Below are 23601 nucleotides of genomic sequence, written 5' to 3'. Positions count from 1 at the left end.
GAGAACACATTTCTTCCTTTAAAGGGCATGACCTGGAGGTTACGCTAAAAACTTCCACTCATATCCCCTTGGCTAGAACTTAGTCACATGGTAGAACCTAGGTAGAAGGGAGGCTACGAAATTTACTTTTTATTGTGGATAGCTATATATTGCCTAAATAGTCTGTTACTGTGAAAGCAGCGAATGGCTGTTTCAATTTCAAATCAATCAATTCTACGTCCTTGAATATACTTTAAATTGCCCATTTATGCAGAATACATGGGTCTTCTTATACATCCCCTTAATAAATCCAATAGAGCCTGGTTTTCTTCCAGCACAGTACTAGATACCTCTTTGTGGACACCTGAAAAAGGTGATGGCAACGGGGCGCCGTGGCTCATGCCTGTAATCTTGGCGCTTTGGGAGGTCAAGGTGGGTAGATCACCTGAGGTCAGGAGTTTGAGACTAACCTGACCCACATGGTGAAACCCCATCTCTACTAAAAATACAAAAATTAGCCAGGTGTGATAGCAGGTGCCTTTGGTCCCAGCTACTCGGGAGGCTGAGGCAGGAGAATCACTTGAACCACGGAGGTTGCAGTGATCCAAGATTGCACCCCTGCACTTTAGCCTGGGCAACAGAGCAAGACTCTGTCTCAAAAAAAAAAAAATTTAAAAAAAAGGGAGGCGGTGACTTATGTTTACCAGCCATGTTGGATGACAAATATGTTTTGTTTGCCAAACACGCATAGTTGAGTTTTTTGTTGTTCTCTTTGTGATGCAACTTCCTTATGTACTCCTGCCTGATAAGTTTTGTTATCCTCCTAGGAAATTGACAAGATGGTTTTTGGAGAGAACCTCTTGATATTGTATCTACCATCTATCGTGATCACGCTGGCCAATTTTATCACCCCAATTATCTTTGCCAAGATCATCCACTATGAGGATTATTCCCCAGGCTTTGAGATCCGGCTGACAATTCTTAGGTAATGCCTAATATGAGGATGGCAGGCATGTCAAGCCAATCACCACTTGCCCACTCTGTTGCCCATGGCAGACATTGCTAATCAATTGTGGTGCATTTTTCTGCTGAGCCAAGAGTCCTCCTCAACCTTCAGACAGCCCCCGTGAACAAATCAGAATTTGTAGATACGGTGAAATCTCTTAAAAGTCTACTCCTTGGTATTGTATCAATCTTTTGACCTTGCGATCTGCCCGCCTCGGCCTCCCAAAGTGCTGGGATTACAGGCTTGAGCCACTACACCCAGTCTACTCCTTGGTATTGTATTTTTGGTCCATATAATATCACAGGGCATAGGCTGGGGCCCTAAGAGGAGGTGTTGCTCTGAAGCTGTCAGAAATGACAGGTATAGGCTGGGTGTGGTGGCTCACACTTGTAATCCCAGCACTTTGGAAGGCCAAGGCAGGCGGATCATGAGGCCAAGAGATCGAGACCATCTTTGCCAACATGGTGAAACCTATTAGCCGGACATGGTGGTATGTGCCTGTAGCTCCAGCTACTCAGGAGGCTGAGACAGGAGAATCTCTTCAACCCGGGAGGTGGAGGTTGACTGGTGACAGAACAAGACTGTCAGAAATAAGAAAGATAGAAAGAAAGAAGGAAAGAAGGAAGGAAGGAAGGAAAAGAAGGAAGGAAGGAAGAAGGGAGGAAGGGAGGGGAAAGAAAGAAAGGAAGAAAAGAAAGAAAGAAGGAAAGAAGGAATGAAAAGAAATGATAGGTATAAGGCAGAGTCCATGGAGTTAACACAAATGAGTGGAGAGGACCAGGTGGGACTGTGCAGGACTTGAGAATTTTCTTTCTGTTTCTCAAATGCCTTAGATTGCATTTGCATCTTATTTAAACCATTTTTTATTTTGAAAATTTTCTTTCTTTTTTAAATTTTATTTTGAGATGGGATCTCACTCTGTCCTCAGGCTGGAGTGCAGTGGTGCAATCATAATTCAAATTTTTTTTCTTTCTTTCTTTTTTTTCTTTTTTTTTTTTTTTTTGTAGAGACAGGGTTTGTTATGTTGCCCAGGCTGGTCTTGAACTCCTGGGCTTAAGTGACCTTCCCACCTCCACCTCCCAAGTACTGGGATCACAGGCAAGAGCCACCATGCCCAGTCTCAAAGTTTTAAAAATAAAACAAATAGTCTAACGATCCCCACATGCCCTTCACTTATATTTCAATCATTCCCAACATTTGACTAATCTTGTTTCATCCATTCCTCACTTCTTTGCTAAATTATTTTAAGCAAACCTCAGGTAACATGCCATTTAATCTGTAACCTCATTATACCTTTTGTTTTTGAGACGGAGTCTTGCTCTGTCACCCAGTCTGGAGTGCAGTGGTGCGATCGTGGCTCACTGCAACCTCTACCTCCTGGGTTCAAGCTATTCTCCTGCCTCACCTCCCGAGTAGCTGGGACTACAGGTGCATGCCACCATTCCCGGGTAATTTTTTAAAATATGTTTTTAGTAGAGATGGGGTTTTTCCATGTTGGCCAGGCTGGTCTAGAACTCCTGACCTCAGATGATCCACCCATCTTAGCCTCCCAAAGTGTTAGGATTACAGGCATGAGCCACTGTGCCCAGCCAACTTCATTACATCTCTAAGTGATGGTGGCTTTGCCTGTAATCACAGGTAATCATCACAACAATGAAATTGAGTCGGTCTCCCCACTGGGGTTGCAGATGGTTTTTCACAGTTGATTTGTTCAAAGCAGAATCCAAACAAGGCCACAAGCTGTGTTTGGTTGTTATGTCTCCTAAATCCCTTTTATTCTTTTCAGAATTTCCCCTTCCCTTTTGTTAGGCCTTTGATTTCTGGAAGAAACTGGATTATTTTCCTGTAGAGCAGGTCCTATTCTGGATTTCATCCATTGTTTCTTCCTGGCGTGTTTAATTTATTTTTCTGTTCCCATAGTTGCTGTAAATGACTGTGTAGATTCAGAGTTTTTGTTAGATTCTGTTTCAGTTTTTAGTTAAGGAAACCTCTTCAGTGGCGCCCTGTCCTTCCTGTTGTATCCCAGCAGAGGCACAGAAGGTGGTGTTGGTAATGAAAAGAGTGAGCAGAGGCCGTGGGTTCGCTTTTCCCTCTATTCTTTTCTTTACTTTTTTCTTTTTCTTTTCTTTTTTTTTTTTTTTTTTTTTTTTTTGAGATGGAGTCTCGCTCTGTAGCCCAGGCTGGAGTACAGTGGCTTCATCTTGGCTCACTGCAACCTCCGCCTCTTGGGTCCCGGTTCAAGCAATTCTCCTTCGTGAGCCTTCAAAGTAACTGGGATTACAGGCACGAGCCACCATGCCAAGGTAATTTTTGTATATTTTAGTAGAGACAGGGTTTCACCATGCTGGCCAGTCTGGTCTTGAACTCCTGACCTTGTGATCCACCGGCCTCGGCCTCCCAGAGTGCTGGGATTACAGACATGAGCCACTGTCCTCGGTCTCTTTACTTTTTTTTTTGAGATTGGGTCTTGCTCAGCTGTCCAGGCTGGAGTGCAGTGGCACAGTCCTAGGTCACTGCAGCCTTAACCTCCTGAGCTCAAATGACCCTCCTGCTTCTACCCCCCGAGTAGCTGGGATTACAGGTGTACGCAACCACGCCAAGCTTATTTTTTAATTTTTTTGCAGAGACGGCATCTCCTCATGTTGCCCAAGGTGTTCTCAAATGCCAGGGCTCAAGCAATCCTCCCGCCTGAGCCTCCCAAAGTGTTGGGATTACAGGTGTGTGCCTCCACGCCCAGCCTCCCTCATTCTTTTTTTTTTTTTTTTGAGACGGAGTTTCGCTCTTGTTACCCAGGCTGGAGTGCAATGGCGCGATCTCGGCTCACCGCAACCTCCGCCTCCTAGGCTCAGGCAATTCTCCTGCCTCAGCCTCCTAAGTAGCTGGGATTACAGGCACGTGCCACCACGCCCAGCTAGTTTTTTGTATTGTTTTTTTAGTAGAGACGGGGTTTCACTATGTTGACCAGGATGGTCTCGATCTCTCGACCTCGTGATCCACTTGCCTCGGCCTCCCAAAGTGCTGGGATTACAGGCTTGAGCCACCGCGCCCGGCCTTCCCTCATTCTTTAGTGTTTCTATTTATTTTTGTATTACAAACCGAAGAATAGAAAATCATCTTAAAAAAAACAAATGAAAACAAAAACTCACCGTCTCCGCCCATGTCCCTCGAATCCAGTGTGCTTTTGTCCACACAGTTCGTGATGTTCCGGCCAACACTCAGGTTTTGTTTTCTTCCAAAAATAGGATCATATTTACATGATATCTCCGCAGCATACTTTTTTTTTTCACTTTTCAGCATACCAGACATCCCTCAACACTGATACAGAAAAGATTCAATTGATTCTCTTTAGGAATGTGTCATGTCCTATAGTGTCACTACATCCTCATGGAATTAGGAGGTCCCAGCTTTCTGATCTTTTTCAAAAAACTGTAGTAACTAGCTGGGTGCGGTGGCTCACGCCTGTAATCCCAGCACTTTGGGAGGCCAAGGCATGTGGATCACCAGGTCATGAGAGCGATCAGCCTGGCCAACATGGTGAAACCCCCATCTTTACAAAAAATGCAAAAATTAACTGGGTTCTTATAGTCCCAACTACTCTGGAGGCTGAGGCAGAAGAATCACTTGAACTCAGGAGGCAGAAGTTGCAGTGAGCCAAGATCGCATCACTGTACCCCAGCCTGGATGACAGAGCAATGCTCAGTCTCAAAAAAAAAAAAGAAAAAAAAAGATTGTAGTAACATAAAAGTTACCATTTTAACCATAGTAGGTGTACAGTTCGGTGGCATTAAGTATATACAGTCCCAGTGTGGTGCAGTCATCACCACCATCCATCTCCAGAACCTTTTTATCAACCCCAACAGAAATTCTGTATCCATTTAGGGGTTTGCTTTTTTTTTTTTTGAGATGGAGTTTCGCTCTGTCGCCAAGGCTGGAGTGCAGTGGTGTGATCGTGGCTCACTGCAACCTCTGCCTCCCAGGTTCAAGCAATTCTCCTGCCTCAGCCTCCTGAGTAGCTGGGACTACAGGTGTGTGCCACCACGCCCAGCTAATTTTTGTACTTTTACTAGAGACGGTTTCACCATCTTGACCAGGCCTGTCTTGAACTCCTGACCTCAGGTGATCCACCTGCCTCGGCCTCCCAAAGGGCTGAGATTACAGGCATGAGCCACTGTGCCCTATTTTTTTTTTTTTTTTTTTAAAGAAAGAGTCTCACTCTGTCCCTGAGGTTGGAGTACAGTGGTGCAATCTTGGCTCACTGCAGCCTTGACTTCCTGGGCTCAAGTGATGCTCCTGACTCAGCCTCCTGTGTAGCTGGGTCACCATCAAACCTGGCTAATTTTTATTTTTATTTTTATTATTTTATTTTATTTTTTTTGAGATGGAGTTTCGCTCTTGTTACCCAGGCTGGAGTGCAATGGCACGATCTCGGAACCTCCGCAGGTTCCGTGCCATTTTTGTAGAGACAGGGTTTGTTATGTTGCCCAGGCTGGTCTTGAACTCCTGGGCTTAAGTGACCTTCCCACCTCCACCTCCCAAGTACTGGGATCACAGGCAAGAGCCACCATGCCCAGTCTCAAAGTTTTAAAAATAAAACAAATAGTCTAACGATCCCCACATGCCCTTCACTTATATTTCAATCATTCCCAACATTTGACTAATCTTGTTTCATCCATTCCTCACTTCTTTGCTAAATTATTTTAAGCAAACCTCAGGTAACATGCCATTTAATCTGTAACCTCATTATACCTTTTGTTTTTGAGACGGAGTCTTGCTCTGTCACCCAGTCTGGAGTGCAGTGGTGCGATCGTGGCTCACTGCAACCTCTACCTCCTGGGGTGCAATGGCACGATCTCCGCAACCTCCGCCTTCTGGGTTCAAGCAATTTTCCTGCCTCAGCCTCCTGAGTAGCTGGGACTAGGTGTGCGCCACCATGCCCAGCTAATTTTTGTATTTTTAGTAGAGACGGGGTTTCACCATGTTGACCAGGATGGTCTCGATCTCTTGACCTTGTGATCCACCCATCTCGGCCTCCCAAAGTGCTGGGATTATAGGCGTGAGCCACCGCGCCCGGCCTATTTTTATTTTTTTATAGAGATGGCTGGGGGTGGCGGTCTCACTTTGTTGCCCAGGTTGGTCTCAAACTCCTGGGCTCACGTGATCCTCTGGTCTCTACTTCCCAAAGTGCTGGGATTACAGGCATGTGCCACTATTCCCAGCTGGGGTTTGCTTTTAAGGAAGGCAGCTTTGGGCCAGGCACGGTGGCTCACTCCTGTAATCCCAGCACTTTGGGATGTCCAGGCGTGCAGATAGCTTGAGGCCAGGAGTTCAGCACCACCTCGGCAACATGATGAAACCTCATCTCTACTAAAAATTAAAAAAAAAAAAAAAAATTAGCTGGGTGTGGTGGCAGACGGCTGTAATCCCAGCTACTCAGGAGGCTGAGGCGGGAGAGCTGAGATCATGCCACTGCACTCCAGCCTGGGCGACACAGCAAAGGCTCCATCTCAAAAAACAAAACAAAACAAAACAAAACAATAACAGCAGCAAAGAAAGGCAGCTTCTACATTCCTCAGCCCCAGTTCCAAGGGACCAGCTGCCCCGAGGGCCCCTTCTTCCCATCTTCTCTCCTCCTCTTCCTGAAGGTGTGTCTTTATGCGGCTGGCCACGATATGTGTCCTGGTGTTCACGCTGGGCTCCAAGATCACATCCTGTGATGATGACACATGTGACCTCTGCGGCTACAACCAGAAACTCTACCCAGTGAGCTACGGGGCTGGGGCATTCGGCTGGGTGGGTCCTTTTGGAGTACGGCATCGTGGTCAAGAGAACAGCGGTTGAAGTCACGGGTTTGAACTGCAGTTGCTCCACTGTCTAGTTCTAGTGATGAGACAGAGTCCGGTCCCACGGAGTCCGACCCCAGGCACGTCTGAGGGGTTTGGAAATCAGTGTGTTCTGAGGCCCAGCATTGCATCAGCTGATGCCCTAGCTGGAGCCGCAGGATCTGGAGTTGGAAAGGGAATTAGACAGTGTTTTGGAAGAGCCTGGCTTTCTCTGCCTCAGGTAGGGTCTTTCAGTTTCCCTCATTCTCTTTGGTTTCAGTGCTGGGAGACCCAGGTTGGGCAGGAAATGTACAAGCTGATGATCTTTGACTTCATCATCATCTTGGCTGTGACACTCTTCGTGGATTTCCCTAGAAAGTAAGTGTGGGAGTGTCATTCTTATCCCCCCACCACACACACACACACACACACACACACACACACACACACACAACTGGACGATCCCATTGCAGCTGCATTCCAGAAGGTGCTACATGACTCTACAGCCCTGGAAATCTGACAACTGGTAACTTTTCCTTTTTCTTTTTCTTTCTTTCTTTCTTTCTTTCTTTCTTTCTTTCTTTCTTTCTTTCTTTCTTTCTTTTTCCTTCCTTCCTTCTTTCTTTTCTTTTTCTTTCTCTCTCTCCCTCCCTTCCCCTTCCCCTTCCCCTTCCCTCCCTCCGTCCCTCCTTCCTTCCTTCCTTCCTTCCTTTCTTCCTTCCTTCCTCTCTCTCTCTCTCTTTCTTTCCTTTTCTTTTCTTTTCTTCCCTGGCAGGGTCTTGCTCTGTCACCCAGGCTGGAGTGCAGTGGTGCAATCATGGCTCACTGCAGCCTGGGTTCAAGTGCTCCTTCTGCCTTAGCCTCCCAAGGAGTACCTGGACTGCAGGCATGCATCACCATGCTTACTAATTTTTAAATTTTTTGTAGAGAGGGGGTCTTGCTTTGTTGCCCAGGCTGGTCTCAAACTGGCCTCCACTGATCCTCCTGCCTCAGCCTTCCAAAGTGCTGGGATTACAGGTTTGAACCATTGCACCTGTCCACAACTGGAAACTTTCAAGCAGCTCTAGGCTGGTGACCTCAACATTCATTAGTTGTTCATCTAGAGGCAGCATGAACAGCAGAAACGGGGTCGCTCTCCATGCGGTTTTGCTGGAAATGACCTTCCGCCATCAGCACAAGAGGTGCAGACCCTCCAGGCTGCGGTGGACACCGGTCTCCCGATCTGGGTACAAGCTCCCTCCCTGCCTCTTGCTAGTCATGTGATCTTGGGCAAGTTACTTAAGTTCTGTGTCTATTTTCTTACCTGTAAAATGGGGCTAGCAGTAGTACCTACTCAGTAACTTTGTTGCAGTAAATGAGATAATCAATGCAGATAAAAGCACTGAGAACACTCCACAGTGCAGAACTCAACATTAGCTAACACCATCATGATTATCACAAACTGTGTTGTCATTTCTGTTATTATTCTCTGTTCCCTTACCACTGTTTACCCACATATGCAGATAATCTAGGCAGAGGCCAGAGGTTCAGTGAGTCCTTAAAAATAAATATGAAAGGCTGGGTGTGGTGGCTCACGCCTGTAATCCCAGTACTTTGGGAGGCCAAGGTAGGTGGATCACGAGGTCAGAAGATCGAGACCAGCCTGGCCAACATGATGAAACCCCATTTCTACTAAAAATACAAAAATTAGCTGGGTGTGGTGGCACATACCTGTAGTCCCAGCTACTCGAGAGGCTGAGGCAGGAGAATTGCTTGAACCTGGGAGTCAGGGGTTGCAGTGAGTCAAGATCATGCCACTGCACTTCAGTGCAACAGAGCAAGACTCCATCTCTAAATAAATAAATCAGAAAGCCCTGGCACAGTAGTTCACACCCATAATCCCAGCACTGGGGAGGCCAAGGCAGGGGGATTATTTGAGGCCAGGAGTTTGAGACCAGCCTGGGCAAAATAGCAAGACCCCATCCCTACAAAAAAAAAATTAGCCAAGTATGCACCTGTCATCTCAGCCACTTGGGAGGCTGAGGCAGGAAGATGGCTTGAGCGTTGGAGGTCGAGGGTACAGTGAGCTATGATTGCACCACTGTACTCCAGCCTGGGTGACAGAGTGAGACCCTGTCTCAAAAAAAAAAAAAAAAATCAAGGATTGTATCAATTTGGGTGCTGAATTTTGTATCTGAGACTTGGACCCTGATCTTAATGATTCCAGAGTTTATTATATTCTGCATCTTTTTTTTTTTTTTTTTTTTTTTTGAGATGGAGCCTTGCTCTTTTGCCCAGGCTGGAGTGCAGTGGTGTGGTCTCAGCTCACTGCAACCTCCATCTCCCAGGTTCAAGCAGTTCTCCTGCCTCAGCCTCCCAAGTAGCTGGGATTACAGGTGCCTTCCACCACACCTGGCTAATTTCTGTATTTTCAGTAGAGACAGGGTTTCACCATGTTGTCCAGGCTGGTCTTAAAACTCCTGACCTCGTCATCTGTCCACCTCGACCTCCCAAAGTGCTGGGATTACACAAGTGAGCCACTGTGCCCGGCCTATTCTGCATCTTTAAGACATATGACTAGCTAGTGTTCATAAGAAATATGCATGGAAATAGCCCTGATCTTTGTGATGTGGTTCTGTGGCCTTGGGAGATGCCAGTAGCCCAAGTGAGGACTGTCTGTTTCCAGGCTCCTGGTGACCTATTGTTCCTCTTGGAAGCTGATTCAGTGCTGGGGGCAGCAGGAGTTTGCCATTCCTGATAACGTCCTGGGGATAGTTTATGGGCAAACCATCTGCTGGATTGGAGCCTTTTTCTCACCCCTTCTCCCTGCAATTGCAACCTTGAAATTCATTATCATCTTCTATGTGAAAGAGGTAAGGAGCCAGTGGGGATGGGGGCCTCATATGCTGGGCCATTTTCAACTTTCCAGGGCAGAAATATGTCTGGAGCTCACCTCACGTCCCATGAGATGTATCAAAATTACATCCTTTATTTAAAATATATGTTTATACTAGAAAAAGACTCTTAATGTATTTTTGTGTTTTTATAATTTTGAGAGTTTTGTTAAGAATTGTTTTGTTAAGGCCTGATGTGGTGGCTCCTGCCTGTAATCCCAGCACTTTGGGAGGCTGAGGTGGATGGATCCCCTGGGGTCAGGAGTTCAAGACCTCCCTGGCCAACATGGCCAAACCTCGTCTCTACTAAAAGTACAAAAATTAGCCAGGTGTGGTGGTGGGTGCCTGTAATCCCAGCTACTCGGGAGGCTGAGGCAGGAGAATAGCTTGAACCCAGGAGGCGGAGGTTGCAGTGAGCCAAAATCATACCATTGCACTCCAGCCTGGGTGACAGAGTGAGACTTTGTCTCAAAATAAATAAATACATAAATAAAAATAAAATAAACATTTATGAATGTGTATTTTGTAATTTTCTATTTGTGTTTTGGAGCCAATGTGTTTTAAAAAAATTTTTTTTTGAAAAAAAAAATTTTTTTTTAATTGGATATGAGGGGTCTTGCCATGTTGCCCAGGTTGGTCTTGAACTGCTGGGCTCAAGTAATCCTCCCACTTCAGCCCTCCAAAGTGCTGGAATTGTAGGTGTGAGCCACCCCACCTGGACCAGTATATTTATTTTCAGGTCTCAATGATTTGTGTAAGATCTTGGGCGTTTCACAGTTCATTGTGCTAGAACTAATTACTTAATGAGTAAAGTAGCCTTGCAGAAGACTGGCTCATCTGGGCTTATTAACCTCTTTTTAATTTTTTTTTTCTTTTTTGAGATGGAGTCTCACTCTGTCGCCCAAGCTGGAGTGCAATGGTACCATCTTGGGCCACTGCAACCTTCGTCTCCTGGGTTCAAGCTATTCTCCTGCCTCAGCCTCCCAAGTAGGGAGGATTACAGATGCCTACCACCAAACCCAGCTAATTTTGTATTTTTAGTAGAGATGGGGTTTCACTGTGTTGACCAGGCTGGTCTTGAACTCCTGACCTCAGGTGATCCACCCACCTCCACCTCCCAAAGTGCTTACAAAGGGATTACAGGTATAAGCCACCATGCCCGGTCCTTTTTTCTTTATTATAGAGGCAGTACAATATTAAATATTTAAATAATGCAGATATGTATACAGTAACTTCTGTTCCTTCTTCCAGAGGTACCCTCTGTTAACAAGCCCAACATTTATTGATTACCTATTATACCAGGCCCTGAGGATTTAAAATTGAAAATCATAATAATACTGTTAATAACAGTGTTAGTAATAATAGCAGATAATAATGTCATGTGTCCCCTCTTTGCCATTACTTTACACAAATTTTCATGCAGTGATTTCACCCACCCTTTGATGTAGTACTATATTTTATTTTACTTTTAAAAAATTTGAGACGGGGTCTCACTCCTGGTTTGAGTGCCATGGCATGATCTCAGCTCGCTGCAGCCTCTGCCTGCCAAGTTCAAGCAATTCTTGTGCCTCAGCCTCTTGAGTAGCTGGGATTATAGGCAAACACCACTGTGCTCTGCTAAGTTTTGTATTTTTAGTAGAGACAGGTTTTCACCATGTTGGCCAGGCTGGGTTTGAACTCCTGGCCTCAAGTGATCCACCCACCTTGACCTCCCAGAGTGCTGGGATTACAGGTGTGAGCCACTGCGCCTGTCCAAAAGTACCGTATTTTGTAAATTAGGAAGCTGAAGTTTAGAGAAACTGGTCCAAGGTCACACAGCTTTTAAGTGACCCCTTAGATTGGAACCCACGTTTATTTCACTCTAGAGTCTAAGCTCTTAACCCAGTAAGCAAGGCCTTGGATTGGGCCAACATTTCTACCTGGGTGTTTTTACTTTTGAAGAGTGTTCTGATGCTTTCACTTGGAAACACGAGTTGGCTGAAATCATCAAAGGAGAGATGAATGTGAGAAAGCTCACAGGGCCTTTTTTCTTTTCCAGAAAATACTGATTAGTCCGTGGTTTCCCAGTGTGTAGCATAGGAAAGACACGGTGGGGTGATGGAGGCTGGGTCATGAGGGACACCAGGACTCACTTCTGTCACTCACACCTGGGGTGTCCCGCTGCTGCCCCGAGGCTGGGCGCCAAGTATCCTTAGTACTCAGTGTCCTCTGGCTCACAAGATGTTCCAGCTCCTCCTGAATTCAGAAGAGCTTATGTTCCTGTGGAGTCACACAACTTTTTAAACTATTGAGAAATTTCATGACTGTTACCATTATATCCCTTCTCACTTCCCATTTGATATTTCCTTCAAGTCTTTTTTCCCCTCCATGGAAATACTTACTTTTAACATATAGGGAAAAGTATATGTGCTTATGAAAAACTTCAGGTAAAGGACCTCTTAATTCGGTGTATGTTATTGTAGATTCAGTTATATATATTTAAATCCCTGTAAAGAATAAATACTTGAATTCATCTTATATGGAATTTTGAAATCCACCATTTTCACAGTGCCACATAGGATGTAAAGCTGCCTTTCATCCTTATTTTTTCTTATTTGAGACTGGGTCTCACTCTGTCATTCAGACTGGAGGGCAGTGGCACAGTGGCACAGTCACGACTCACTACAGCCTCAACCTCCTGGGCTCAATCCATCCTCCCATCTCAGCCTCCTGAGTAGCTGGGACTACAGGTGCCCGCCACCACTCCTGGCTAATTTTTTGTATTTTTAGTAGAGACGGGGTTTCACTATATTGGCCAGGCTGGTCTCGAACTCCTGACCTTGTGATCCACCTACCTCAGCCTCCCGAAGTGTTGAATTACAGATGTTAGCCACTGCACCCAGCTTCATCCTTCTTTAGGATTGTATGGTATTTCATTCTATATAGATGTACTTTAACCTTTAACTATAACCTAATAAACTGTTGTTCCCCACCTCCATTTTTCTTTTTGAGAGAGGGTCTCTCTCTTTTGCCTAAGCTGGAGTGCAGTGGCACAATCATAGTTCACTGCAGCCTCAAATTCCTGACCTCAAGTGATCCTCCTGCCGTGACCTCCCAAAGTGCTGGGATTACAGATGTGAGACATTGCACCCAGCCACTAACCCCCATTGATAGCTATTTAGGTTGCTTGCAATTATTCTGTGTTATCAATGACCGTAGCATTAAACATCCACATATCTGTATTTTGGCCCATTTCCCCTCTGTTTCATCAGCATGAATCCTCCAGAGTTTAGCGTCTGAATTAAACCTTTTTCATTTTGATCCATATTGCTGGACAACCCTCTGGAAAGGTTAGAGTGATTTACATTCCCATTGTAAAGCAGGAATATGCGTATTTATCCTCACAGAAGCTATATTCATTGATCTTAATTTTTCTTTCTTTTTCTCCTTGTAGTGGAGTCTGCTTTACACCTGCAGACCCTCTCCGAGGCAGTTCAGAGCATCCAATTCTAATTTCTTCTTCCTGTTGGTGTTGTTGATCGGGCTGTGTTTGGCAATAATACCTCTGACAATCAGCATGTCTAGGTAAATGTGGCTTTGTTTTCTAGAACATATCCTTGCTTCTTGACCTGTTCCCCTTTTATGTAAAAGGGTCCATCACATCACATTCTTTTTGTTATTTTTGTTTTGTTTTGAGACAGAGTCTTGGTCTATTGCCCAGGCTGGAGTGGGGTGATGCAATCTCAGCTCACTGCGACCTATGTCTCTCAGGTTGAAGCGATTCTCCCGCTTCAGCCTCCCAAGTAGCTGGGACTACAGGCATGTGCCACCACACCTGGCTAATTTCTGCATTTTTAGAATGGAAAAAAAAAAAACATGGTATCTGTAATTTTTTTTTGTTTTTTTTTTTTTTTTTTTTTTTTAAACTGAGCCTCACTCTGTCTTCCAGGCTGGAGCGCAGTAGCAATCTTGGCTCACTGCCACCTCCTTATCCCAGGTTCAGGCGATTCTTGTGTCTCAGCCTCCTGAGTAGCTGGGATTACAGGTTCCCACCATCATAGGCCAATTTTTGTATTTTTAGTAGATATGAGGTTTCGCCATATTGGCCATGCTGGTCTCAAATGCCAGACCTCAAAATGATCCATCCACCTTAGCCTCCCAAAGTGCTGGGATTGTAGGCATGAGCCACTATGCCCTGCCATATTATTTTTTAATTTTTCAACTATTTTTATCTGAGATTAGTTGAATCTGAGTGATGTAGAACCTTTGGATATGGGGGAGTTGACTGGATTTGTTTTCTCTATGGATACCTTTTTTTTGGACAGGAAACAATTTGAAATTAACTTACAGACATCGTGATATTTCATTGTTAAATACTTCAGCATGTTCCGAAGACTGAGGGGCTCTCCTTTACGTGTTTCCACAATAATATATCACACTTAAGAAGATTAATACTAATATAATATTTCTGTCATTTAAAATTGCTCCAATCTTTCCTAAATAGTCTTTAGTATAGCTTTTTTTTTTTTTTTTTTTTTTTTTTGAGACAGCATCTTGCTCTGTCACCCAGGCTGGAGTACAATGGCCAGATCGCAGCTCACTGCAATCTCCGCCTCCCAGGTTCAAGAAACTCTCATGCCTCAACCTCCTGAGTACCTGGGATTACAGGCATCCGCCATCATTCCTACCTAATTTTTGTATTTTTAGTAGAGACGGGGTTTCATCATGTTGATCAGGCTGGTCTCAAACTCCTGACCTCAGATGATCCACCTACCTTGGCCTCCCAAAGTGTTGGGATCACAAGCGTGAGCCATCACTTCTGGCTTAGATTTGTTTGTAAAATAGTGATCTTTCAAGTTTGACCCATTGCTTTCGTTTATTGTATCTCTTTAGTCTTTTCTTTTTAGTTTGAAGTTCTGGGGTACATGTGCAGGATGTGTAGGCTTATTACCTAGGTGAACGTGTACTATGGTGGTTTGCTGCACCTGTCAACCAGCACCTAGGTATTAGCTATTTTCCTAATGCTCTCCCTCCTTTGTCTCTTTTAATCCCTGATTCTTTGAAGAATTCAGGCCATTTGCCTCACTTCTAAATTAAGAGACTGGAGAATAGAATGCCTGCATTTTGGATTTATCTTGTTATTTTCTTACATTGTCATTTAACTTGCTCTTGTTTCTTGAATTTACTGTAAACTGGAAGTTAGGTCTACAGACTTGATGAAATTTTAGGGTGAGGATTTTCTTTTTATTTTTCTTTCTTTTTTTTTTTTTTTTTGAGACTGTTTTGTTCTTGTTGCCCAGGATGGAATGCAATGGCACAGTCACGGGTTGCTGCAACTTCTGCCTCCTGGGTTCAAGTGTTCTCCTGCCTCAGACTCCTAAGTAGCTGGGATGATAGTAATGCACCATCACACCTGGCTAATTTTTTTTTATTTTTTTTGAGACGGAGTTTCGCTCTTGTTACCCAGGCTGGAGTGCAATGGTGCGATCTTGGCTTACCACAACCGCCGTCTCCTGGGTTCAGGCAATTCTCCTGCCTCAGCCTCCTAAGTAGCTGGGATTACAGGCACGTGCCACCATACCCAGCTAATTTTTTGTATTTTTAGTAGAGACGGGGTTTCACCATGTTGACCAGGATGGTCTCGATCTCTTGACCTCGTGATCCACCCGCCTCGGCCTCCCAAAGTGCTGGGATTACAGGCTTGCGCCACCGCGCCCGGCCCTAATTTTTGTATTTTTTAGTAGAGATGGGGTTTCACCATGTTGGTCAGCCTGATCTCGAACTCTTGACTTTAGGCGATCCACCCATCTTGGCCTCCCGAAGTGCTTGGATTACATTTGTGAGCCACTGCACCCAGCCAGGGTAAGCATTTTCGACCCAAACTTTCCAGAAGGCTAGGAGGTCAGGCGGCTCCTTGTAGGCCATTGTTAAAGAAACATTCTGGGTGTGCGGAGGCAGGACACTCAGCTGTGCTGCACCCTCCTTCTGAGCCCCTTGGTCTGTGTCAATCTTGGCAGCATCCCTTCCTCAAAAGCCTGTGGACCATTCACCAACTTCAACACCACCTGGGAGGTCATCCCCAAGACGGTGAGCACCTTCCCCAGCTCACTGCAGTCCTTCATCCATGGCGTCACGTCAGAAGCCTTTGCGGTTCCTTTCTTCATGATTATCTGGTGAGTGAGAACCACCAGGACCCACTGAAGTAGGTGGGCTTCTCCCACTGGGAAACCGGGTTGGGGCGGGGGTTCACCCTAGACTTGACAAGTTGCTGAGCTGCTTTGAGCAGCACTTTCCCATCTCTAAAATGGGCATAATAGGCTGGGCATGGTGACTCATGTCTGTAATCCCAATACTTTGGAGGGCTGAGGTGGGGAGATTGATTGAGGCCAGGAGTTCAAAACCAGCCTGGGCAACATAGAGAGACCCTGACTCTACCAAAAAAAGAAATAAAACCCAAAAATTAACTTGGCATGGTGGTTGCATGCCTGTAATCCCAGCTACTCAGGTAGCTAAGCCATGAGAATTGTTTGAATCTGGGAGGCTGAGGTTGCACTGAGCCAAGATTGTGCCACTGCATTCTAGTCTGGGTGACAGAATGAGATCCTGTCTCAAAAATAAATAAATAAATAAATAAATAAATAAATAAATAAATAAATAAATAAAATGGGCATAATAATAGTCACTCTTTTAGAGGCTCATTGGGCAGATTAAAAAAGATCACACTTAGCCCAATGCCTGGCTCATAAAAAACCAATATATATTGCCTGTTATTAACATTACTATTTACAGAATCTCTTTCTCTTTGAAAAGGAACAGATTTCTGAGCAGAGAGATGCACACCAGATTAGAAGCATGCCCTTGAACCCTGGCTCTACTTATAAGCCATGAATAACTGGAATTAATTGTACCCTGCATGTACTATCATGAAATCATCACAATTACTCTGTGATGTAGATATTCTTGTGGTAAAACATCACCATAATACAAAAAGTAGGCCCAAAGAAATGTACTTGTAAGAAGGCAGAATACTGCCGGGCATGGTGGCTCATGCCTGTAATGCCAGCATTTTGGGAGGCCGAGGCGGATGGATCACCTGAGGTCAGGAGTTCGAGACAAGCCTGACCAACATGGGGAATCCCCGTCTCTACTGAAAACACAAAATTAGCCAGGCGTGGTGGCGCATTCCTTTAATCCTAGCTACTTGGGAGGCTGAGGCAGGAGAATTGCTTGAACCCAAGAGGCGGAGGTTGCAGTGAACCGAGATCGCACCATTGCACTCCAGCCTGGGCGACAAGAGTGAAACTCCATCTCAAAAAAAAAAAAAAAAGGGGGGGGAGGTGGGCGCAGAATACCTTTCATGAGATTAATACACTGCAATGACTTGGGGGAGCCGTTCAGGTAGCCAGCGTCGAATTCGTAGGATCCAGGGCTCCAGCTGCTTCACTCTAATTGGTTCACCCCAGCAGTGCTTTGGCTGGTGTCACTTGGTGGCACGTCTCTGACCTGACTTAAGTATCTCAGAGACTGCCAGGAAAAAATACTGCAGACGTCAGTGATTTCAGGAGCTCCTGGTTACTTTGGCCTCATTTCATCAGCCTTATCTGGGGAGATTGGATAGGAAACCTCCTTCCTTTCATTCAGTGAGGTTGCCTGCTGTTTTTATGAGAGCTTGCCCTCCATGCCATTTGCCCCTCTCCCCAAAGATAATAACTTCAGCCACCCCCATGTCAGATCTGGAGCTGCACAGAGACAGGAGCCAGCTGTTGATTTTTTTTTTTTTTGTAGATGGTGTTTTGCTATGTTACCCAGGCTGGTCTTGGACTCCTGGGCTCAAGTGGCCCTACCTCCTTAGCCTCCTGTGTAGCTGGTACACTCAGCTTCTGCAACCACACCTGGCTTTGATTGCTTTTAATTAAAATATTATTGGCCAGGTGTGGTGGCTCATACCTGTAATCCCAGCACTTTGGGAAGCTGAAGCAAGTGGGTCACTTGAGGTCAGGAGTTCAAGACCAGCCTGACCAACATGGTGAAACCCTGTCTCTCCTAAAAAAATATGTAAAATTAGCCAGGTACACGCCTGTAATCTCAGCTACTTGGGAGGCTGAGGCAGGAGAATCGCTTGAACCCGAGAGGCGGAAGTTTCAGTGAGCTGAGATCGTGCCATTGCACTCCAGCCTGGGCAACAAGAGCAAAACTCCATCTCAAAATAAATAAATAAAAAATAAAATGATGTTATCCAAGCTGGCAATCACTGGGTTTTATTGTGTTTCCCTATTTTACAAATGAGGAAATGGGCCAGAGGGGCTCCACAGTGATCATCCACATGCTAATTACATGCCCAGCTGACTTTCTCAACCATGTCCTTCTCTCTCTGTCATTCTATATGTACAAGGGGAACATCAGCAAATTTTTATATCAGCTTAAAAAGCAAGGCATAAATCAGATTCTGCGCCATTGCCAAATAAAACTTCAGTAGCTGTTTCTTATACCTTCTGCTTGGAAGAGATGAGGGTTTTATTTATTTTTTGTAGAGACAAGGTCTGGCTTTGTTGCCCAGCCTGGAGTACAGTAGTGTGATCATAACTCACTGCAGCCTTGAACTCCTGGGCTCAAACCCTCCTACCTCAGCCTCCTGAGTAGCTGGGGACTACAGGTGCATGCCACCATGCCTGGCTAATTTTATATCTTCTTTTCCTTTTTTTAAAAGATGGAGTCTTGCTGTGTCACCCAGGCTGGAGTACAGTGGTGCGACCTTGGCTCACCGCAACCTCCGCCTCCTGGATTCAAGTGATTCTCCCGTCCCAGCCTCCTGAGTTGCTGGGAATTACAGGCGTGTCCCACCATGCCTGGCTAATTTTTGTATTTTTTTTTTTTTTATAGAGATGGGGTTTCACTATGTTGGCCAGGCTGGTCTTGAACTCCGGATCTTGTTATCTGCCTGACTTGGCCTCCCAAAGTGCTGGGATTACAGATGTGAGCCACCACGGTGCCCAGCCAATTTTTGTGTTTTTAATAGAGATGGGGTTTCACCATATTGACCAGGCTGGTCTCAAACTCCTGACGTCAGGTGATCTGCCTGCCTTGGCCTCCCAAAGTGCTGGCATTACAGGTATGAATCACTGTGCTCAGCTGTATTTTATTTTTCTAGAGATGGGGCTATCACTATGTTGCCTGGGCTGGTCACAAACTCCTGGCTGTAAGTGATTCTCCTGCCTCGGCAAAGCACTGGGATTACAAAAATGAGCCATTGTGCCCAACCTTTTTTTCTAACAAAAGTAAAACTGTTCCAAGGAAAAATATGTTGGTTTGTTTTTCCAGTGGCCTTCAAATAATCAGAGTCCCTGTGACCTGTCTGTCTTGTGTTACAGCCTCATCATGTTTTACTTCATCGCCTTAGCTGGAGCACACAAACGGGTGGTCATCCAGCTCCGAGAGCAGCTGTCCCTGGTAAGGAAGCATAGCCCCAGAAGGTCATTGCAGCAGACATTTACCCAGGACACTGCAAGGAAAGTGGTGTTTTCCCGGGAGGGAGTGAAATTGCTGTAGCCTTCTCTCAACACCACCTCCTCAAAACTCTGCCTTCAGGCCCAGCCCTGTCCAGCTTCATTCATTCACTGATTCATCCATTCCTTCAAGATGTGTATTAAGGAGGGTGTGATGGCTCATGCCTGTAATCCCAGCACTTTGAGAGGCCAAGGCAGGTGGATCACTTGAGCTTAGGAGTTTGAGAGCAGCCTGGCCAACATGATGAAACCCCGTCTTTCCTAAAAATATAAAAATTAGCTGGGCATGGTGGTGGGCGCCTGTGATCTCAGCTACTTGGGAGGTTGAGGCAGGAGAATCCCTTGAACTCAGGAGGTGGAGGTTGCAGTGAGCTCAGATTGTGCCACTGCACTCCATCCTGGGCCGAAGAGTGAGACTTAATAAAAGTGTATTAAGCACCTATTCTATGCCTTGTACTGTGCTTGATGCTGGGACACTTTGGTGAACAAGAGACAAACAGCTAGGTAGTTAATAAGATAAATGCTGATTAATATAGCTTCTATGAAGTTAGTAAAAACAAGGTAGAGTGACGAGTGGGCCATCTGCTACTACAGATGTGGCTGCAAAAGGCGTCTTTGAGGAGGTTTTTTTTATTTTTTATTTTTTTTTTAATTCCAAATGGGTTCTCACTCTCTTGCCTAGGCTGGAGTGCAATAGTGTATTCATAGCTAACTGCAGCCTCTCACCTTAGCCTCCCAAGTAGCTGGGACTAGTGGTGTGCATCACCATACCTGGCTAATTTAAAAATTTTTATAGACACAAGGTCTCCCTATGTTGCCTGGACTAGTCTCAACGTCCGGGACTCAAGTGATCGTCCCCTCTTGGCCTCCCAAAGTGCTGGAATTATAGGCATGAGCCACTGTGCCTCACTCTAGCTGAGACTTGAATAATAAAGAGAGGAGCCCATGATCAGAAGTCCTATTTAAGGAAGAGAATGAGGCAAAGGGCACAGTGAGGGTATAAGCCAAGCACTTCAGAGGGACAGGTGGAAGTGTGGTGTGGCCACAGGGTGGTGAGTGATGGGAAGAGGCAAGGTGTTTTAATAGCAGCCAGAGTCATTGAGTCATAATGCCTTGATGGCTCTGTTAAGAAGATTGAGTGGGAGGGAAGCCGCTGAAAGGTGTTATTATTATTATTTTTGAGATGGTCTTGCTCTGTCATCCAGTCTGAAGTGCAGTGCCATGATCTCAGCTCACTGCAACCTCTACCTCCTGGGTTAAAATGATTTGCCTGCCTCAGCCTCCCGAGTAGCTGGGGTTATGGGCACGCATGACCACACCCAGCTAATTTTTGTATTTTTAGTAGAGAGTGGGTTTCACCATGATGGCCAGACTTTTTTTTTTTTTTTTTTCCTTTGAGACAGGATCTCACTGTGTCACCAAGGCTGGAGTGCAGTGGCATAATCTCAGTTCACTGCAACCTCCACCTCCAGGGTTCAAGCGATTCTCCTGCCTCAGCCTCCTGAGTAGCTGGGAATACTAGCTAGGCATGTGCCACCTTGCCCGGCTAATTTTTGTATTTTTAGTAGAAACAGGGTTTAACCATGTGGCCAGGCTGGTCTCGAACTTCCGACCTCAGGTGATCTGCCTGCCTCAGCCTCCCAAAGTGCTGGGATTACAGGCATTAGCCACCACACCTGGCTGTACTGTGCATTAAAAAAAAAAACCAAACCAACAAACAAAAAAACAGCTGCTGCCAGGCGCGGTGGCTCATGCCTGTAATCCTAGCACTTTGGGAGGCCGAGGTGGGTGGATTACCTGAGGTCAGGAGTTCAAGACCAGCCTGGCCATAATGGAGAAACCCCATCTTTAGGGAAAAAACAAAACAAAACAAAACAAAACAAAAAAACACCTGCTTTGTGGACAAAGGGCTACGGAGCAGACACAATGACAGACCAGATAAGAGGCCATTACAATAGTCCAGGGAAGGCTGGGCACGGTGGCTCACGCCTATAATCTCAGCACTTTAGGAGGCTAAGGCATGTGGATCATCTGAGGTCAGGAGTTGGAGACCAGCCTGGCCAACATGGTGAAACCCCATCTCTACTAAAAATAAAAAAATTAGCCAGGCATGGTGGGGGCACCTGTAATCTCAGCTACTTGGGAGGCTGAGTTCGAATTGCTGGAACCTAGGAGGTGGAGGTTGCAGTGAGCCGAGATCGTGCCACTGCACTCCATCCCGGGTGACAACAGCAAGACTCCAGCTAAGCAAACAAAATTCCAGTGGTTAGAATCCTCAGCCCTGAGTATGGTAGGTAATGATGGTATTTGTTTCCAAATATATTAAATGTACTTGTGAACTTCTTATTTTTTAGGAAAGTCGTGACAAGCGATACCTAATCCAGAAACTAACAGAAGCCCAAAGGGACACAAGGAACTAACTAGACTGAGCGTGAAGATGGCACTGCCCGTTGCTTCTAAGCTGACCTAGTGACTCTGCTGAGCCTCCAGAGTCTACCTGGGTTTTCAGTGGACATTGAAAAATATATTTTTCTGGAGTTTAGACTTTTGCATACGTGCAGTTGTGTTTACCTAACACAGCCCCTAATTAGGGCTTTAGTAACTTAGAAAAGCAGGGGAAACCCAACCAAGCCTTTGCCTGCTGACTGGTCACTCACTGATGCCTCTACCAAAAACCAACAAGCTGTTGAGCCGCGGGTTTATGTGCCCAAGTGTTTTGGGATGTGGACTGGAGCTCAGCCTGTTAATCAGACCAGCCCACCAGTGTTTAACAAACAGAATTGGAGGCTGGTTTCTTAAACACACATGTACACATTTTTAAGGACTATTTGTTTTCTTGTGCTTACAATTTTTTTTTTTTTTTTTTTTTTGAGACGGAGTTTCGCTCTTGTTACCCAGGCTGGAGTGCAATGGCGCGATCTCGGCTCACCGCAACCTCCGCCTCCTGGGTTCAGGCAATTCTCCTGCCTCAGCCTCCTGAGTAGCTGGGATTACAGGCACGTGCCACCATGCCCAGCTAATTTTTTGTATTTTTAGTAGAGACGGGGTTTCACCATGTTGACCAGGATGGTCTCGATCTCTCGACCTCGTGATCCACCCGCCTCGGCCTCCCAAAGTGCTGGGATTACAGGCTTGAGCCACCGCGCCCGGCCTTGCGCTTACAATTTTTAATGCATTTGCCTTTATTTCACAAAACATGTGACTGGGTGTGGTGGCTTATGCCTATAACCCCAGCACTTTGGGAGGCAGGCTGATCGCCTGAGGTTGGGAGTTTGAGACCAGCCCGACCAACATGGAGAAACCCTGTCTCTATTAAAAATATAAAATTAGCCAGGTGTGGTGGTGCATGCCTGTAATCTCAGCTATTCGGGAGGCTGAGGCAGGAGAATCGCTTGAACCCCAGAGGCAGAGGTTGTGGTTAGCTGAGATCGTGCCATTGCAATTGAGTCTGGGTGACAAGAGCAAAACTCCATCTCAAAAAAAAATGTAGAATATCTTTTAAGATTTCCATTATGGTAAAAACCATATGCAATAAATACCTCATTGTAAGCTTAAACAAAATGGGTAGAGCTGAACCTTTTAACAGAAGTTTAAGTTATTGTTTAATGTAATCAGTTTTCATTTTAATATTGTTGAAATATTTTTCAAAGCACTGTAGTTTTGTAATGGACTTTTTGAGCCTTCCTTTCATTGTGTTTCTTCCTTTCACTGGCTCCACACCTTTCCTGGGGAGTAGCCTGCAATTTAAAGCTGGGCGCAGGTTTCAGAGAGCCATTGCTCTTAACGATAATTCTCCCCTCCCATCTCCACTCCACTACTCAGAAATGACTGACTTCTTGCTCAGAGGAGCAAGGATTTCTTAGAGTCATTTTCTTGCTTTTCCACAAAGACAGTTTTTAAAGTGGGATATTTTTGTAACTGGGAGACCAATGAGCTTTTTGGTCTTTTCCTGTCTTGTTACGGTTTATGGGTTTCTAAATCTAATAACTGATGTCATGGAATTTTGAGTAACCAAAGATTCATTCCAATCTCACTTAAAAAAATAAATTATGCCAGGCGCAGTAGCCCATGCCTGTAATTCCAGCACTTTGGGAGGCCAAGGCGGGCAGATCACTTGAAGTCAGGGGTTTGATACCAGCCTGGTCAACGTGGCAAGAGCCTGTTTTACTAAAGTACAAAAATTAGCTGGGCATGCTGGTGTGTGCCTGTAATCCCAGATAGTTGGGAGGCTGAGGCATGAGAATCCCATGATCCTGGGAGGCGGAGGCTGCAGTGAGTGAGATCGTGCCACTGCATTCCAGCCTGGGTGACAGAGGGAGACCCTGTCTCAAAAAAAAAAAAGGTAAAAAGAAAGAAAACCAAATTGTGTCAAGTATTTCTGCCCAGTGCTTTTATATTAATATATATATAACATTCTCACCTTCACCAGGCTTCTAAGGATA

General features: G+C 45.3%; 1 protein-coding gene across 3 annotated transcripts in view; it reads left to right on the top strand.

The window, feature by feature from the left end:
* Positions 1-22087, top strand: part of TMC7 (transmembrane channel like 7) — a 67346-nt gene extending 45259 nt beyond the window's left edge. Inside the window, exons 5-12 of one of the 3 annotated variants that reach the window (XM_074381995.1) lie at positions 807-964; positions 6628-6745; positions 7085-7182; positions 9470-9656; positions 13111-13241; positions 15674-15829; positions 19025-19103; positions 21514-22087. In XM_074381995.1, coding sequence (XP_074238096.1) covers positions 807-964; positions 6628-6745; positions 7085-7182; positions 9470-9656; positions 13111-13241; positions 15674-15829; positions 19025-19103; positions 21514-21579 — 993 coding nt within the window. In that variant the 3' untranslated portion in view covers positions 21580-22087. Of the gene's footprint in view, positions 1-806; positions 965-6627; positions 6746-7084; positions 7183-9469; positions 9657-13110; positions 13242-15673; positions 15830-19024; positions 20729-21513 lie in introns of those variants that run through there. The other 2 variants (XM_010340721.3, XM_074381994.1) reach the window with 2 other exon arrangements.
* The last annotated feature ends 1514 nt before the right edge of the window (positions 22088-23601 follow it).

This window comes from Saimiri boliviensis, chromosome 12 (genome assembly GCF_048565385.1).
Source record: "Saimiri boliviensis isolate mSaiBol1 chromosome 12, mSaiBol1.pri, whole genome shotgun sequence".
Classification (NCBI taxonomy): domain Eukaryota; kingdom Metazoa; phylum Chordata; class Mammalia; order Primates; family Cebidae; genus Saimiri; species Saimiri boliviensis.
The sequence above is the reverse complement of the archived record's forward strand: the minus strand, read 5'-3'. Positions and strand labels throughout refer to the sequence as shown.